We start from the raw sequence: 16752 nt of genomic DNA on the forward strand, positions 1-16752 counted from the left end.
CAATTTCCATTTATTGCCTAAACTTAATACTTCTGATGTACACTTCAACTTTAACCTGCATCTTCTAAATAGAAAAAAATGTATAGCATCTTGGCTGTAAAAAGAAATACACCACTTTAAAAACTTACTATTAATGAAGTATATCATTATGGAAAGGTTTTCATGATAGAGGGAGATGTTGAAGTTACTTGTGCCCAGTATCTGATTCTAATTCAAATTTCACTGTAAGTGCCAGGTTAAAGTTTGTTGTCAAGTTCTCTTGTTTCATTTTAGGGATTTCTGTCTCCTGATACAGCTTCTGATAAGTTCTGTATTAATGCTCAGAGCCTTGGGAGTCTTCCTCTGCTATTTGTGTATAATAATTATCTATCTCTCACTGGACAGTTATAACCTCAACTTTCAGTGATGGAATGAACATATAGAGCAAGCAGGAGTAAAAAAAAAATGTTTTAGATTCGGGGGGGGGTGGATTTGTAACTAAAGATAATTTCTCCACAAGACTGTCCACTGTTAACTGCAAAGACAAAAGGTGAATGAAAATGTTAACATTTTTTCATAATTTATACAACCAGTTTGTACTTCCAAGGTGGGAAAATATCTATTTCCTTCAATTACTGAGGAAAACCATGAATGTCTATTGTTAAAAACAACAAAACCCTTAAAACTCTAAAAAGGAGGGAAAAGTAGAATTCTCAGTGAGAAGTGAAAAATGAAAAGAACAGCGATAGGTAGCAAGACATAGGGAAGAACTGTAAAAGGGGCCTGGAGCTAAATTTAAAACTCATAAAATATAGAAGTTGAAAACAGTTGTAAAACATTTTATCTGATGAAGTGAGATATGGGTATGGAATGATAAATCAAATGCTTCAGCCTGTTCTGAGGGAATTGAAGCCTGCAGTACAAATAACAGTGCAATGATTTTGGGTACACTGAACACTAACTTTTCCTCTTTTGTTGTATATTAGGAGGAGACACTTTGAGACTGGAGACAGTTTTGGAGTGGTGGAAAGAGAAGAACGTTAACTTCTGCTCCCGTCTGATAATTGTTTTAGATTGTGAGAATGCTCTTCCATGGGTTAAAGATGTAAGAAGAATCAGTGATATTTTTGTTGCTGTGCAAGGTGCCGAACTGGCCAAACAAGTGAATATCGAAGAAGCAGACCTTCCACAGCTTGGTGACTTCACTAAAGACTGGGTAGAATATAATTGCAACCTTGACAACGACATTAATTGGTCAGATAAAGGAAGAACAGTGAAGGCTATGTATGGTATATCTAAATCCTGGAGTGACTACACTCTTCATTTACCAACAGGAAGTGATGTTGCCAAGCACTGGATGATTTACTTCCCTCGCATCACATATCCTCTCATACATCTGGCAGACTGGTGTGGTGGGTTGAACCATTTCTGGATGTGTGATGTATGCTTTAGATGTTTCAAAAGGTTGAAGATGAGATGGTTCCCACCTACTGTACTAGACACAGGACAGGGATTTAAACTTGTGAAATCATAAGACATTGTCTACATGTGTCAGATACGTAAGACTTTGTATTGCACTTACAGGCATCTATCCAAAGATTTTGGTGTAAAGGTTTGTAAATGTTACAGGCTGTAAATGCAAAAAAGCTGCTGGTTCATCCAAGCTTGTATTTCTTAAATTCAGATTTCAGGGTTTATAAGGATGTAATGCTTTTTTATATGTAAAATGCACTGAGTTCAAGTCCACCAACAAGTAACATTTTGACAATAATTTTGATGAAAATAAATTGATTTAAAATGTTCATTATGTGGAGGAAAAAAGTTTGGATGCCAGGTGCTGAACACGTCAACATGTCAATTTTTCTCACAAAAAATTATTTCAAAATATTACGTGCATCCATGACTTAAAACTGGTGTTCAGGTGCTTATTCTGCATAATACAGTCGGCCCTCCTTATCCGCGGGGATTGGTTCTGGGACCCCTCCCCCCCCCGCGGATACCAAAAAACATGGATGCTCAAGTCCATTATATAAAATGGCGTAGTATTTGCATATGACCTACGCACATCCTCCCCTATACTTTAAATCATCTCTAGATTACTTATAATACCTAATACAATGTAAATGCTATGCAAATAGTTGTTATACTGTATTGTTTAGGGAATAATGACAAGAAAAAATGCTCAAACAATGAGTGCTGGAGAGAGAACTTCCGGGTTTTTCCGATCTGTGGTTGGTTGAATCCGTGCATGCGGAGCCTGCGGATAAGGAAGGCCGACTGTATTCTTTAAATTTGTTTGTCCAATTTCATATTCTTTGCTCTAACCAACATACTTTTGGACACCAAATAATAATAGCAACTTGAGGAAAGTAATTACAATCAACAGTGATGTTAATACACAACCTTAAGAAACCAATGTGTTATCAAACCATGAAGATTTCATCAGCTTGTTGTCCTGTGGAAAATTTGGTTTGTAAATAATTTTATTATTTTATTTTATTTTATTTTAATGCTAATTTTGCAGCATTCTTCATTACCCACGACAGCTTTTTGGGAAAAAGGTACTTTTAAACTAAACCTTATAATAAATTTCATTGGTACCTGAATTCAGATGTAACCAGAAACATTTGAGACTTCCTAAATTCCATACGCAATAATACATTGATGTTGCTGAGTTCATTATGAAAACATTATCTTGTACATGACTATGCATTGTATATAAAAATAATGGGGCATTCTTTTAAAGCCACCTGGTATCTGAATCTTTGTTTATAGTAACTCCATTTCAAAATAAACTTTATTTCTACTACATTTTTAAGAATGTTTTCAATTGACTTTATTTGCATGCAGTTATTTTTATTCGTTCATTAATCAAAAGGAGATCTATATAAATGGCTTAATGGTATCCGATGATGAATTACATTTTATTTTATCTTGTGCTCTATTGATTTGTCACGTATTTATTTTACGCCTGGCACATACATTACTGTTTGAGAATTTATTTTTGTTGTTTAAATGGTTATGTTATGGCACTTATATTGCATTCATTTAATGTCACTGTTCTATAAGATCCCTATTAAATGAAATAATAATCCAAAATTGTTTCAACTGTACAGATTAAATCACTCCATTTTAATATTTTAAGGATTTGCCAATGGTGCACTAAAGACCTGAAACTATTTGTTACTTAAGGGTTGGTTGCACAGTGCAGCTGAGTTTGCAGTATTGGGATATCTGGGGGAGAGGAATGACATGAGATTTTTGATAATAAAATGTTGTATTGCACCAAATTTCTAAGAACATGCCTGATCATCTCTTAAACTTTCTTTATCTTTTCTCTGCTAAAGTACTTCATGATTGTTAACTTACTATTTTTAATCTGTGGCTGCATACATGGCACACAATTCCAATTCTTGGCTCCACTGCAGTCTTGACCCACTTAAATCCAACCATGGCTTGCAGATAGTAGATCTCATATGTGGTAAGGATCGGGAGTTGAGCTGGGGATAGGAGCAATTGTGACAAAGACTCCCATATGCATGCTTAGACCTGTCAAGTGACACATTTGCCCATGTGTGAGCATTAATGTCATCCTGCAGGGCCTCGGTCTCCAGGTGTCTTTGTGCCCATGCCACTCAATCAAGACCTGTCAGTATGATTTTAAAAAAGTACACAAGATCCTCACTGCAGTCCCAGCAGAAAATGCTGCACTGTTACTATCTATCAGAAGGTGAAACTGACAAATCACTGCCAAATAGGCACATCAGGTACAATCCATCTGGGTGACTTCGATGCCAGGGTAGGAAAAATACACGTTCAGGGTTTTAGGTATTAGAGTCATTTTATACAAAGCCGACAGGTCAAACTGCAGTCATCTATATTCGGTATTAATTTTAACAACTTAAGTAAATTTGTTTTCTCTGATCAGAACTGACCAGTTTTTCTGTAGGACATTCACGTGTAATATTGGTATAGCCTTTTACTCTTCACCAGCATGACCTGACCCACTGGCATTTCTCACAGCTCTGCATTTCACAAGTTTTCTATTTACTGTATATCATATTTATCTATAATAGCTAAACTGTAAAGAATAATTTGTTATTCTCTGTTTATCTCTGTCTTCCTTAACCTATCAAGGAAATAAATAACTTAAGCAGCTTATTATCATGGCAAGCCTGATCTCACCCCTTCCAGAGATATTTCTTTAGTTCAATCCATCCTACTACCACCACCCCACCTTCTTTGCAACCTAAAGTTAACCTGTCTACTTTCTTTTCTGACAAAATGTCTTCAACCTAAACCATATACTTTGTTTCTCTTTCCACAGTTGCTTCCTGACCTATTGAATGTTTCCAGTTTATAGTTGCATCTAATAATAAATCCAGTGAAAGAAAAGTTCCAACTCTGGTTTTGGGAAAACAAGTTTCCTGCAGCAGGGGGCACAGCAAGTGCATATTAAATGTTCCTTGATGATTATGTGTACGTGTACACATAAGTAGTCCAGTTATGTGAAGATGCTGTGGCATTATATCCTACACACACACCTGGGTTCTTGGGGAATTTGATCCATATTTCTTTGAAAAAATCCTTTTAAATATAAAGATTTTCCAATGCCACTCCAATAGTTTTTTTCGAATTCTAGAGCATTGAATAACCTCAGAGAGATAGACGAACTGGCAGGAGAAAAAACAACTTATGCTCTTTCCTTTGCAAGTTTCAACTTTGCTCTTTTGTTAACAAGAGAAAATCTGTAAATGCTGGAAATCCAAGCAACACACACAAAATGCTGAAGGAACTTAGCAGGCCAGGCAGCATCTATGGAAAAGAGTACAGTCGACATTTCGGGCTGAGACCCTTCGGCAGGACGCTACAGTCGAAGTTTCAGGCCAAGGCCCTTTGGCAGGACTGAAGCTGATCTTTTACTTTTGTTTCAAACAAAAATTGATAATTTTAATGCATAAAATTAAAATAACTGATATCATTGAGGTCATAGATAAATCTGTTAAGATTTGAATTGGGAAAAGTAAACCATCTGTTTAAATTTGCCTTAAAACAGTTTTAAAAATGCTTAATCACTTTAGTTTTTGTGATGTAGAAATTGGTTTATAGATATTAGATTTTGTATATCAGTGCTGAGCCCTTTCACTATTGAAATACAAAATAAAGAAAACTAATGAGATGGAAAACAATCGTTTTTCATCATTCCAACTTCTCAGAAATTAAAGAAATCAGGTTTTCAAAAAGGGCTTCAAATGTTTCAGCATCTTTCACTTGAGTATAAAGTGGCACCTTTAAGCATCATGGTATACAAATAGAAAGATGTGAACAATGTAATTGTACACAATTTCGCTTCAGATATGGAGCATTTTAAGGGACCAGCTGGAGGGCAACAATACTGCTTTGACATAGTGACACTGCAGATCTAGTCCAGGCAATACAATGAAGGAAGTCCTGAGTATTTTCTCAATTAGTTTTTGTTCTTTAAGCGGTGTCCCAAATAAGTGGCTACTCCAATTAACCAATGGCCCAATTAACAGGAATCCACAGTATTAGCTTTCAGAATGCTCCAGAGCTCTTTACAACCGAGGAAGTAGATTGAAAGTGTAGATAAGGTTCAGCACAGATACTTTTCAGGCTGTGCACAGCAATTTCATGGAGACTACTATGAAAATGATCAGATAGCCCTATCATACTGAATGCAGGAAGCAATTTAGCCAGGGAATCACCATAATCGCTGTTGACTCCTTTCAAAAAAGGGGAAAATTCCTTCAACTGGGAATACAGTAGAAGACTTGGTTTAACTTTCATGAAAGTCTGCTTGTCCAAACCCATCAGCATGGCAATGGTTACAGCCTAAAATTTTGTACACAAGTCACAAGAGTAGAGCTTTGACCGTGCTGCCTTTTGAATGAGTACCAAGAGAAAAACTCCCAAAGCAGCAACATTGTTTAGGAGTCAATGCATAGCATTAGCATTTTGTACCAATCAAACATGAATTGAACACCCTCCACAACTCTGAGAAGACATGACAACATTCTTCTCCATAGTTCAGCTATTCTACTGGTACCCTCCAGGATTCAGTCAATGCACAGTGCTAGCATGTTTACCTCGTAAACAATACAGCCTACTAGCATACAAACTGAAGCAAAAGGCTTGCTAATGAACCTTTCTAAATCAATACAAACTGTGCATCTTTGTTTTTGCAGCTGTTAAGCTCAATGTGAATATGTCTATTAACAATACAAAATCACATAATACTTATCTTAGCCACTGTAAATGGTCCAGTTTAAGCAATGCTTATTTTTGTTCAGTCATAGTTAAAAAGCAACAACAAAAATAACATAGTACAGTTAGATGCATCTGTACATAAAGATGATAGCATTCTAGGTTGTCCAGGTATATTTAAGTAAATACAATACGATGTCTTGAGCAAGACAATTGGTACTGGTTTCATTATTGTCACTGTACCAAGATTTTTTTGCATACCATCCAGTCAGATCATGCCATTCACAAGAACATCAAGCAATAAATAGAGAAACGGAATGGAGCGTACAGTGTTGTAGCTACAGAGAAAATGCACTGGAAGTAAACAAATCAAGTGCAAAGCCCACATCAAGGTTTTTTGGGAAATCAGGAGTTCAAAAGGAGACAAATTGAATGCTAAACACAAGAAAGTCTGCAGATGCTGGAAATCCAAAGAAACACACTCAAAATGCTGGAGGAACACAACAGGCCAGGCACATCAGTAGAAAAGAGTAAACAATCAACATTTCTTGCCGAGATCCTGCATCAGGATTCATGGAAACATAGAAACATAGAAAACCAACAGCACAATGCAGGCCCTTCAGCCCACAAAGTTGTGCTGAACATGTACTTACTTTAGAAATTACATAGGGTTACCCATAGCCCTCTATTTTTCTAAGCTCCATGTACCTATCCAGGAGTCTCTTAAAAGACCCTATTGTATCTGCCTCCACCACCATCGCCGGCAGCCCATTCCATGCACTCACCACTCTCTGCATAAAAAACTTACCCCTGACATCTCCTCTGCACCTACTTACAAGCATCTTAAAACTGTGCCCTCTCATATTAGCCATTTCAGTCCTGGGAAAAAGCCTCTGATTATCCACACGATCAATGCCTCTTATCATCTTATTCACCTCTATCAGCTCGCCTCTCATCCTCCAACGCTCCAAGGAGAAAAGGCCAAATTTACTCAGCCTGTTCTCGTAAGGCATGCTCCCCAATCCAGACAACAAACTTGTAAATCTCCTCTACATCCTTTCTATAGTTTCCACATCTGTCCTGCAGTGAGGCGACCAGAAATGAGCACAGTGCTCCAAGTGGGGTCTGACCAGGGTCCTAGATAACTGTAATATTACCTCTCGGCTCTTAAACTCAATCCCACGGTTAATGAAAGCCAATGCTTCATATGCCTTCTCAACCACACAGTCAACCTGCGCAGCAGCTTTGACTGTCGTATGGTCTGGGACCTCAAGATCCCTCTGATCCTCCACACTGCCAAGAGTCTTACCATTAATACTATATTCTGCCATCATATTTGACCTACCAAAATGAAGCACCTCACACTTATCTGGGTTGAATTCCATCTGCCACTTCTCAGCCCAGTTTTGCATCCTATCGATGTCCTGCTGTAACCTCTGACAGCCCTCCACACTATCCACAGCACCCCCAACCTTTGTGTCATCAGCAAATTTACTAACCCATCCCTCCACTTCCTCATCCAGGTCATTTATAAAAATCATGAAGAGAAGGGGTCCCAGAACAGATCCCTGAGGCACACCACTGGTCACCGACCTCCATGCAGAATATGACCCATCTACAACCACCCTTTGCCTTCTGTGAGCAAGCCAATTCTGGATCCACAAAGCAAGGTCCCTTGGATCCCATGCCTCCATACTTTCTCAATAAGCCCTGCATGGGGTATCTTATTATCAAATGCCTTGCTGAAATCCATATATACTACATCTACTGCTCTACCTTCATCAATGTGTTTAATCACATCCTCAGAAAATTCAGTCAAGCTCATAAGGCATGACCTGCCTTTGATAAAGCCATGCTGACTATTCCTAATCATATTATGCCTCTCCAAATGTACATAAATGCTGCCTCTCAGGATCTTTTCCATCAACTTACCAACCACTGAAGTAAGACTCACTGGCCTATAATTTCCTGGGGTATTTCTACTCCCTTTCTTGAATAAAGGAACAACACCTGCAACCCTCTAATCCTCCAGAACGTCTCCCATCCCCATTGATGAGGCAAAGATCATTCCCAGAGGCTCAGCAATCTCTTCCCTCACCTCCCAACGGAGCCTGAGGTACATCTCCTCTGGTCCCGGAGACTTATCCAACTTGATGCTTTCCAAAAGCTCCAGCACATCCTCTTTCTTAATGTCTATATGCTCAGGCTTTTCAATCTGCTGTAAGTCATTCCTACAATCGCCAAGATCCTTTTCTGTAGTGAATACTGAAGCAAAATATTTATTAAGTACCTCTGCTATCTCCTCCAGTTCCTTACACATTTTTCCACTGTCATACCTGATTGGTCCTATTCTCTCACGTCTTATCCTCTTGCTCTTCACATACTTGTAGAATACCTTAGGGTTTTCTTTAATACTGCTCGCCAACACCTTCTCATGGCCCCTTCTGGCTCTCCTAGTTTCATTCTTAAGCTCCTTCCTGCTAGCCTTATAATCTTCTAGATCTCTATCATTACCTAGCTTTTTGAACCTTTTGTAAGCTTTTCTTTTCTTCTTGACTAGGTTTTCAACAGCCTTTGTACACCATGGTTCCTGTACTCTACCATCCTTCCCCTGTTTCATTGGAATGTACCTATGCAGTAAGCCACGCAAATATCCCCTGAACATTTGCCACATTTCGCTGTACATTTCCCTGAGAACATCTGTTCCCAATTTATGCTTCCAAGTTCCTGCCTGATAGCTTCATATTTTCCCTTACTCCAATTAAACACTTTCCTAAATTGTCTGTTCCTATCTCTCTCCAATGCTATGGTAAAGGAGATACAGTAGCATGCAAAAGTTTGGGCAACCCTGGTCAAAATTTCTGTTACTGTGAATACTTAAGTGAGTAGAAGATGAACTGATCTCCAAAAGTCACAAAGTTAAAGATGAAACATTCTTTTCAACATTTTAAGCAAGATTAGTGAATTATTTTTGTTTTGTACAATTTAGATTGGAAAAAAAGGAAAGGAGCACCATGCAAAAGTTTGGGCTCCCCAAGAGATTTGAGCTCTCACATAACTTTTACCAAGGTCTTAGACCTTAATTAGGTTGTTGGGGCTATGGCTTGTTCATAGTCATCATTGGGAAAAGACAGGTGATGCAAATTTCAAAGCTTTAAAATACCCTGACTCCTCAAACCTTGTCCCAACAATCAGCAGCCATGGTCTCCTCTAAGCAGCTGTCTAGTGCTCTGAAAATTAAAATAAATGATGCTCACAAAGCAGGGGAAGGCTATAAGAAGATAGCAGAGCGTTTTCAGGTAGCCGTTTCCTCAGTTCGTAATGTAATTAAGAAATGGCAGTTAACAGGAACAGTGGAGGTCAAGTTGAGCTCTGGAAGACAAAGAAAACTTTCCCAGAGAACTGCTCATAGAATTGCTAGAAAAGCAAATCAAAACCCCTGTTTGACCGCAAAAGACCATCAGGAAGATTTAGCAAACTCTAGGGTGGTTTTGCACTGTTTTACAGCGACACCTGCACAAGTATGATCTTCATGGAAGAGTCATCAGAACAAAAACCTTTCTGCATCCTCACCACAAAATTCAGTGTCAGAAGTTTGCAAAGGAACATTTAAACAAGCCTGATGCATTTTGGAAACAAGTCCTGTGGACTGATGAAATTAAAATAGAACTTTTAGGCCACAATAAGCAAAGGTATCTTTGGAGAGAAAAGGGTGCAGAATTTCATGAAAAGAACACCTCTCCAACTGTTAAGCACGGGGGTGGATCGATCATGCTTTGGGCTCAATCGTGGGCAGTTTCTTCTGCTGGGAAACCAGGTTTCAGGCAGACCACAGGGTATCTTTTACAGTGATAATAATGAATGACTGCGCTGCTTTGCATCCCAGGGTTCAACTCAGAGAGCTTGTGATACTGAGTGTTCGGAAATGAGCAAGGACCAATACCACTACATCCCTCTCCACAGATTTTGCATGGAAGTGCATTCCATTAGCCTGTGAGAGTCTCAATACAATGGTTCTGGAAAGAATTCTTAGGGATAGGATGTATAAGCATTTGAAATACCATGGTCTAATTACAGAGAGCTAGCACGACTTTGTGTGGGGCAAGTCAGTTCTTACTAACTCGATTGAGTTATTTGACAAAGTGATGAGGGTGAATGATTAAGGCAGAGCTGTGGATGTTGTCTACATAGATTTAAGTAAGGCATTTGACAAGGTCTCTCATCATCTGAAAATGATTCCAGGATTGAATGGCTTGTCATATGAGGAGTGTTTGATGGCTCTGAGCCTGTATTCATTAGAATTCAGAAGAATGAGGGGTGACATTGAAACCTATTGAATGGTGAAAGGCCTTGATAGAGTGAATGTAGAGAGGATGTTTCCTTTGGTGAGACAGTTTAAGACCAGAGGACATAGTCTCAGAACAGAGGGGCATCTTTTGAGAACAGAACTGAGGAGGAATTTCTTTAGCCAGAGACTGGTGAATCTGTGGAATTCTTTGCCACAGACAGCTGAGGAGGCCAAGTCTTTATATATGTTTAAGGCAGAGGTTGACTGATTCTTGACTGGTCAGGGCATGAAGGGATTGGGGCTGAGAGGAAAATTGGATCAGCCATGATGAGATAATGGAGAAAACCAGATGGGGCAAAAGGCCTAATTCTGCTCTTATATCTTATGATCTTATGGGAGGCTCATTTGAAAGATTACGATGTATGGGATCCATGGTGAACTGGTTGTTTGGATTCAGAAATGGCTTACATACAGAAGACAAAGTGTAGTGATTGAAGGGATTTATTCTAGCTGGAAGCCTGTGATTACTAAACACAAAATAATCTGCAGATGCTGTAAAAGATCAAAGCAACACTTTCAGTACGCTGGATGAACTCAGCAGGTCGGGCAGCATCAGTCAGAAACGATGAGTCGACATTTCGGGCCAGAACCCTTCGTCGACTCATCATTTCTGACTGATGCTGCCTGACCTGCTGAGTTCATCCAGAGTACTGAAAGCCTGTGATTAGTGGTGTTTTGCAAGGATCTCTGCTGGGACCTCTGCTGTTTGCGATGTATATAAATGAAAATGTAGATAGGTGAGTAAGTAAATTTGCAGGTGATACAGAGATTGGTGGCGGTGTGGATAGCGTAGATGACTGGCAAAGGATACACCGGGATAAAGACACAAGAAATCCTGCAGATGCTGGAAATCCAAAGCAACACTTACAAAATGCTGAAGGAACTCAGGAGATCAGGCGGCATCTCTGGAAATGAATAAACAGTCAGTGCTTCAGGCTGAGGTTCTCCTTCAGAACTGGTAAGTAAGGGGGAAGATGCCAGTATAAAAAAGTGGGGGCGGAGGGGAGGAGAAAGCTGATATCTAGAAGGTGATGGATGAAGCCAGAGGGATAGAAAAGATAAAGGGTTGGTGATGAAAGAATCTGATAAGAGAGGAGAGTGGACCACAGGAGGAAAGGAAGGAGGAGGAGCACCATGGGGAGGTGATAGGCAGGTGAGAAGAGGTAAGAGGCCAGAGTGGGGAATCGAAGAGGGAAGGGGGAGGGAATTTTTTTAACCAGAAGAAGGAATTAATATTCATGCCATCAGATTGGAGGGATCCAGGTGGAATATAAGGTGTTGCTCTTCCAACCTTCACACGACAGAGCCAGATCCATTAGGGACTTCTAAGCGATGTTTAGGTAGGCACATGAATGTGAGGGAAATGGAAGGGTATGAATATTGTGTAGGCAGAAGACATTAGTTTAGTTGGCCATTTGATTACTAGTTTAATGGGTAGGCTCAACATTATGGGCCAAGAGGCCGGCTTGTGGGCTATACAGTTCTATGCTCTATCACACATCCTTTGTGATCTTTCTACAACCTTTCATGCTGTTATAAGAACCAATGTGTCTGTACCATCTGTAATTCTTTTAATTTTCAACCTGAGATGGATTTTGCTTTTTCCTGCTCTTCAATAACCAGTTCTCAATCCATGTTAATATAATAAGCTGATTTTCTCCAGCGCTTACTTTGATCAGTGTTCTGTGGTACCTTGTCAAATGCTTTGAAAGTTTAAACACAGTAGATCCACTGGTTCTCCAATAGATCAAAGTTCAAATAAATTTATTATCAAAGTATGTACATGTCACAAATACTAGCCAGAAATTCATCTCCTTTCAGGCATTCACGGTAGAATAAAGAAATACAATAGAATCAGTGAAAATTTACACACAAATACTGACAGGACAACCAGTGTGCAAGAGAAGGCAAACTGTACAAATAAGTAAATAAAACTGAGAAAGTAAGTTGTAGAAACCTAGAAAGCGAGTCCAGAGGTTGTATTCAGCGAACAGTTCAATATCGTGGTGAGTGAAGTTGTCCACGCTGCTTCAAGAGCTTGAGTTATACAATTTCTTTTTCTTAAATCCACAATGACTTTGTTCAGTCCTATTGTTCTTTTCTAGATGCTCTTTATTAAGTCCTTATTCTGAATTCCAGCAAATTCCCCACCATCAATTTTAGGCAAATAGGTTAATGGTTCTACATTCTCTTTCCCCTTCTTTAACTACTAGCATCACCTTTTGTACCTTCCAAGCTGCAAGAACTATTCTACAACCTTTTGACTGTGGGATGATGATAACTCATGTACAAGTACGTTCAAAGATTTAAGATTCAAAGTACATGTATTATCAAAGTGTGTACACAATATGCAACCCTGAAGTTCGTCTTCCCACAGACAGTCACAAAACAAAGGAGTATGGAACCCACCTGTTCAAGAAAAATGTCAACCATCAAATCCCCCCTCCTCCCCCTCACGTGAAAAAGAATCGTGCAAATGACAACAAAAAAAAGAGCGAAAACACAGAATATAAAACACAAAATCAAAAGGCATATTTCAGTTCAGTTCAATTTAGTGCTCATTATCTGCAGGTAGCCCCAATTCAAAATTCACCCTGAAGTAGTAACAAAAAGTGCAACCAGACCTAAAACTGGAAATAGAACATATCACAAAAACCGAATGAGAGTCCACATGCGATTAAACTTTGCTCCAGCACCATCCGCCAACTGCATCTCTATAATCACCCTTTTAAAACTCTGGGATTCAGATTATTGCATCCTTTAGAATTTATTGCATCCTTTAGCATTTTTAAAACCTCATTAACTTCCCTCATACCCTTTCTTCCCCACCGATTTACTTCAGATCCTTATTCTCTAAGGCCTTCACTTTTTTGGCAGTTTTTTTGTCTTCTTCCCTCAAGACAAACAACAAACATTTATACAAATTCTTTATCTTTTCTTTCTTCTTCATTCTAAACTCTCAGATGTCTGAGTGAGGGGATCCACATCTGCTCTCACTAACCATTTCTTTTAAACAGGCCAATCACAGCTCCAGCAGATCATTTATTTTTCTCATCAATTTACCTCATATTTCTCTTCCTTTTCTTATACAGCTTTCCCATAAAAACTACTCTTCAAAATCATATCATTCTAATGTATGCTTGTGTGTTGCAATCTACTGCTGTTGCAGTTTATTCTGCTTTACATATGACTATGAAACCATTCCTTCCTCTCCTCTTGGCATACAATAATTTGCACTTCACTGTCTATTTCAATAATTATTTTCACTTCAAAAATTCTTGCAGTACGTCTTTCTTGACAAGTGGTGATTTCATAAGCCCTGTTTTTGAGCCCTAGCTTCTCAGACATCCGGACGATTAATATCAGGAAGAATATTTATCCAATGTAAACGCATGAGATTCTGCAGATGCTGGAAATCCAGAGCAACACGTACACACACAAATGCTGGAGGAACTCAGTAGGTCAGGCAACATCTATGGGAATGAATTGAGACATTCATTGTATGCATATCTGCTGAAATTGATCCACATATTCATTTAATATCAAAGCTTGGCTGGAGTCCATAGTTTTTGGAGTTCATTTTCCTGAAACTTCACAGCACTAGAGGAAGCTATGCTTTGAAATGAAAATTAACCCAAAACACAATATGGCCTTTTTAACGGCAGCAGTGAAGGAGCGGAATTGTTTTTAAAAATTAATTTGATTTACATTGTTTGGGCATACTGAATAAATAATCACAACCCTTTTAAACTCACTTGTAGGCTTGTTTTATTACTGATAAGTACCTTCTCCGCTGCAGAAAGCTTCATATTAGCTTAAAACCTTTGTATTCAGCAACTGGAAAAAGTAAAAATTGCTTTCTAAAGTTTCAGTTGCAAATCTTCAATGGTTAATCAATATGTTAAAGTATAAAGAGTTTTTTTTAACCAAAAATGATTACCTGTGTTGGGTGAGGAATATATAGGAATTAAACAATTTGTGTACATTTTCAATATCACATATAGATTTTCTGTTGTTTGGATTCTCCATGAAACTTCACAACAGGCCAATGTTATCTATCCCAATTTCTGAAGAACACTTTCTATTGTGCTGGATAGATATCTTTTTCAAAAATTAATATTTATTTATTTATTGAGATACATTGCAAAGTAGGCCACTCTGGCCCTTTGAGCCCCATGCCCAGCAAACCCCCCCCCCCCGCCACTGTCGATTTAGCCTAATCATGAGACAATTTGCAACAACCCAATTAACCTGTCAACCGGTGGGTATGTCTTTGGAATGTGGGAGGAAACAGGAACACCTGAAGGAAACGCATGTGTGTACGGGGAGAATATACAAACTCCTTGCAGACGGGGGTGGGAATTGAACCTTGGTCACTGAAACTACGAAGCATTGCGCTAACCATTACACTATCATGCTATCCTCATGCTCTCAATTCCCAAAATATGATGCACCAAAAATAAGTGAACTTGCATCATTCTGCAAGCATTATAACTAGAATAAGCGAACTTGCAACATTCTAAAAGTATTATAACTAGAATGATACAGTAGTGCAGAAGAAAATCAAAGATCAACTTACCTGTCCCTTTGTTTGTGGACACTAGGAAATCTATACAGAGAGAACTGGTTTGGACTGCACAAAATCTATATGTTTCTTAGTGCATATTCAGTGAACTTGGTTGCATAGGTTGTCAAAGTTAAGATTCAAAGTTTCTTTCTTAAAAATCTATTGGAAATCCGTAAGGAGTATTGTGTTCCTAACAGCAAATTCCATAGAGTTCTTTTTTGCTTTGCCCTGTCTGTGACTTGTACAAGTGTGCCACAATGAAATAGCTCCCTCTGCTGACTCTGCATGCCTAACCTCATTTTGGTTTCGGAAAGAAACACTTTTTTGCACATTGAGCTTAAGTCTTCCACGGAACTGCAATGTACCCGGCAGAGTTCAAAATGATTCTCTGACATGATTAATCTCTGCTCAAATCTTTCATTAACTTGAAGCATGAACAAAAATAATCACATGCAACTTGAGAAGTTTTAGTTTAAAGGAGGTTGTGTTACAGCTCTGTTTTGTTATCTATTTTACTTTATTTAAAACATACTGCAGAACTATAATACAAACTGCACTTGGTTCCCAATGCATCATTTCTAGTTCTAAGAAAGCCTTAAATTAGAAGATTTTAGACTTGTGCCTTCACAAAACTTTTGTTTTGATTATTTGTCTCACTGGATTTACTCTTAATTTGATCATAATTTGTGCATTTTAAAACATCATAATATGATTTTAGGTGAATGAACTTATAGGCTTTTTCAACAAACCTACTGACCTCTACTATAACTAATGTCTTAAAAATTTTTATTACAAAATGCTTTCCCACATTAGAAACTATACAACATGCTTCTTGCCTTTCTTGTCCTTATCCATGCATCTATAATTAATGGAACTAGTGCAGAATCTATTGTTTGCATTTCACAGCTGAAGAGACATTTATATCTGTAAATTTAGGTATCAGCTTCCATTCACATGACAAAACAGGAAAGAGAATTACCACCTATTATTGTCTAAGCCATGTCAAGTCATGTAAAGTTTATTGGCATTTAACTACATTCATGTATATAATGTATATAATCATAAGTGTATATAGAAATGAGACAATGTTTCTTCGAACCAGGGAGTAAACCACAGTGGTATACATAACACACATGACAGACAATAACGTATGAAGGTAAGGATAAAATCGACAGATGAATCACCCATAAGTAACTAACTAAAGTGCATTGATATTAAATACTGTAAGGTATAGAACAGATGAACCAGTGACACTTGAATACGATGCAGCCAGGAGTTCGGAACCCGAATGTCCTGGGGAAAGAAACTGTTTCTCTTCCTGACCATTCTTGTTATTATGCTTTGTCTTCTGTCTGACGGTAGGAAGTCAAAGAGGATACTGGATGGATGGGTGGGATCCTTAATAATATTAAGGGCCCTGCATACGCAGCACTCCTGATAAATGTCCCTGATGGATGGTAGGGAGACCCCTATGACCCTCTCAGCTGTTCTTACAGTCCTGTGTAGGCACTTCTAGTCTGATGCTCGACTGCTCCCACACCAGATGGAGATGCAACTTGTCAGGGTGCTTCCAATGGTGCTCCCGTAAAACGCATTTAAGATGGGGCTGGGACCCTTGCTTGCCTCAACCTTC

General features: G+C 38.6%; 1 protein-coding gene across 1 annotated transcript in view; it reads left to right on the forward strand.

Moving 5' to 3' along the window:
- LOC140202584 (transmembrane protein 168-like) overlaps positions 1–3231 on the forward strand; it is a 34063-nt gene extending 30832 nt beyond the window's left edge. The window contains exon 5 of the mRNA XM_072267614.1: positions 966–3231. Coding sequence (XP_072123715.1) covers positions 966–1513 — 548 coding nt within the window. The 3' untranslated portion in view covers positions 1514–3231. The remainder of the gene's footprint in view (positions 1–965) is intronic.
- The last annotated feature ends 13521 nt before the right edge of the window (positions 3232–16752 follow it).

This window comes from Mobula birostris, chromosome 9, assembly GCF_030028105.1.
Source record: "Mobula birostris isolate sMobBir1 chromosome 9, sMobBir1.hap1, whole genome shotgun sequence".
NCBI classification, from domain to species: Eukaryota; Metazoa; Chordata; class Chondrichthyes; order Myliobatiformes; family Myliobatidae; genus Mobula; species Mobula birostris.